The sequence below is a fragment of the Gadus macrocephalus genome, chromosome 18 (assembly GCF_031168955.1).
Source record: "Gadus macrocephalus chromosome 18, ASM3116895v1".
NCBI classification, from domain to species: Eukaryota; Metazoa; Chordata; class Actinopteri; order Gadiformes; family Gadidae; genus Gadus; species Gadus macrocephalus.
In genome coordinates this window covers 1,745,541-1,747,797 of record NC_082399.1, presented here as the reverse complement: position 1 = coordinate 1,747,797, position 2,257 = coordinate 1,745,541, and the positions used below count along the sequence as shown (strand labels likewise).

At 46.1% G+C, this 2,257-nt stretch overlaps 1 protein-coding gene across 1 annotated transcript in view; it reads right to left on the bottom strand.

Moving 5' to 3' along the window:
- ebf3a (EBF transcription factor 3a) overlaps positions 1–2,257 on the bottom strand; it is a 13,931-nt gene that overhangs the window by 3,185 nt on the left and 8,489 nt on the right. Inside the window, exon 8 of the mRNA XM_060037209.1 lies at positions 89–206. Within this exon, the coding sequence (XP_059893192.1) occupies positions 89–206 (118 nt within the window). The remainder of the gene's footprint in view (positions 1–88; positions 207–2,257) is intronic.

Genomic DNA, 2,257 nt, shown 5'->3' with positions numbered 1-2,257 from the left:
ATTTATATAGATATATATATATATACATATATAGCAGTGATGGGATGCGTGAGTGTATATTTATCTATATCTTCATATGTGTGTATACCTTCTGAAGGGTCTAGGCGTCTAGCCCGTCGGCCATGCTTGGAGTTGTTGTGGACGAACATGTTGTCGGACACTGCTAACACATGGCCGTCCACGTTGACAGTCGTAGAAACCACCACCTACACACACAAACACACACAGGGGAGAGGGAAGGAGGGGAGAGATGGGGAGGGGAGAGGAAGATGAGGAGGGAGAGGAGAGGAGGGATGGGGAGGGGAGAGGAGAGGAGTGGAGAGGAGAGGAGGAAAGGAGGAGAGGAGAGATGGGGAGGGAGAAGAGGAGGGATGGGAAGGGGAGAGGAGAGGAGAGGAGTGGAGAGGAGAGGAGAAAGGAGAGGAGAGAGAGAAGAGGAGGGTGGGAAGGGGAGAGGAGAGGAGAGGAGAGGAGAGGAGAGGAGAGGAGAGGAGTGGAGAGGAGAGGAGGAAAGGAGAGGAGAGAAGAGGAGGGATGGGGAGGGGAGAGGAGAGGAGTGGAGAGGAGAGGAGGAAAGGAGAGGAAGGAGAGGAGGGATAGGGAGGGGAGAGGAGAGGAAACATTGGGAGGAGAGAGGAGAGGAAGAGTAAGTGTTGTTCCCTGAGCAGAAGATGTGTTTCTGGTTGTCAGTGGCAACAATCAGATGGCGGATGGGTTTGTTGTCGTAGCGACCGTGAAGACATATGTCTCGGGCAAGGGATCGATGGGAACAACAATCTCCGTGTAACGCAACCCAGCAACAAGATGTCATGATTAATGATCACCAAGGCTATCACATGGCACCATAAACATAGTCCTGGCTCAGATCCATGTCCTGAGCCGAGAGATAAAAACCTTTAATCCAATCAGATCTGATCAGATATGGAAATACCATAGTTTGTGATCAGGGTCAGGTAACCCAGTCAGATCCCAGGGTTAAATGTTTTTTTTACAATGGGATCCCCCTGATCTAGGATCAGATTAAGACTTTTCACATGTCCAGATCCTGAATATCAGAGCTTTAAGCTTATACAGCTCACCTACTGGATGGCAAGAACCACATAAAGAATAGGCGTTATAGACAAATCAAACTAAAAACTAAACAAAAACCATTAAGTTTGACCACAGAGAAGTGGCTATTTAGTTTAAAACATGTTTTCGACATGGCCACCATTTATTATTAGTGATCAATGTAATAATTATATTATGTGTTTTATTAATTTGGACGTATCCTAATTTATGTTTTCTAATTTATTTAGATTCCGACTTTTTTATATGAATTATCTAGTACATTTTGAGTCAGTAATTCACTCTCAATCCATCCTTCTATTGGAATCAGAGTTATCCTGATGTTTGGATAAAAATGATTCCAATCCGATGTAGAATTTTATTCCGATCTGCCCAGGTAATAGCTGGATTACCTTGCAGGCCTAACCCAATACCAGATTTAAACGGCTGGAAAGGTGTTGCCCATACTCAACAACCAGGCAGCCTGGTATGTGGAGTGTACAGGGTGACCTGTACCCTGGAGTGTCTGTAACTCTGCCCATTTTGAGTTCCAATGGAAATTAATGTAATTTTTGAATCCAAATAAAGCATCTAAAATGTGTCTTGGGATTCAGTGTGTGTGTGTGTGTGTGTGTGTGTGTGTGTGTGTGTGTGTGTGTGTGTGTGTGTGTGTGTGTGTGCGTGTGCATGTGTGTGTCGTGGGGGTCCAACGTGTAATATGGAAAATAAGAGAAAGGTCAAGTGATGAATTTCAGATTTCGGATGTTGAATAGAAGAGGAGAGACAGACAGACAGAAAGGCAAGCAGACAGAAAGACAGAAAGGCAGACAGACAGACAGTGTTACAGAGAGTCGGGCAGACCAGCAGGCATGCAGCCAGAAAGACGGACAGAACGACAGACAGTCAGTCAGACGGACATTCTGACAGTCAGAAAGACTGGCAGGCAGGTAGAAAGACAGACAGACAGACAGACAGACAGACAGACAGACAGACAGACAGACAGACAGACAGACAGACAGACAGACAGACAGACAGACAGACAGACAGACAGACAGACAGACAGACAGGCAGGCAGAGGTTCTCCTTGACCTCCTATAACACATCTGCAAGGCAATAAGGCTCCGTCGAACTGCTGCAATGCATTCTGGGATACCAGGTCCCCCAAAGCCAACTGCTGCCCTTTAGGGAAATGCTAAACGCCCCAATGTGT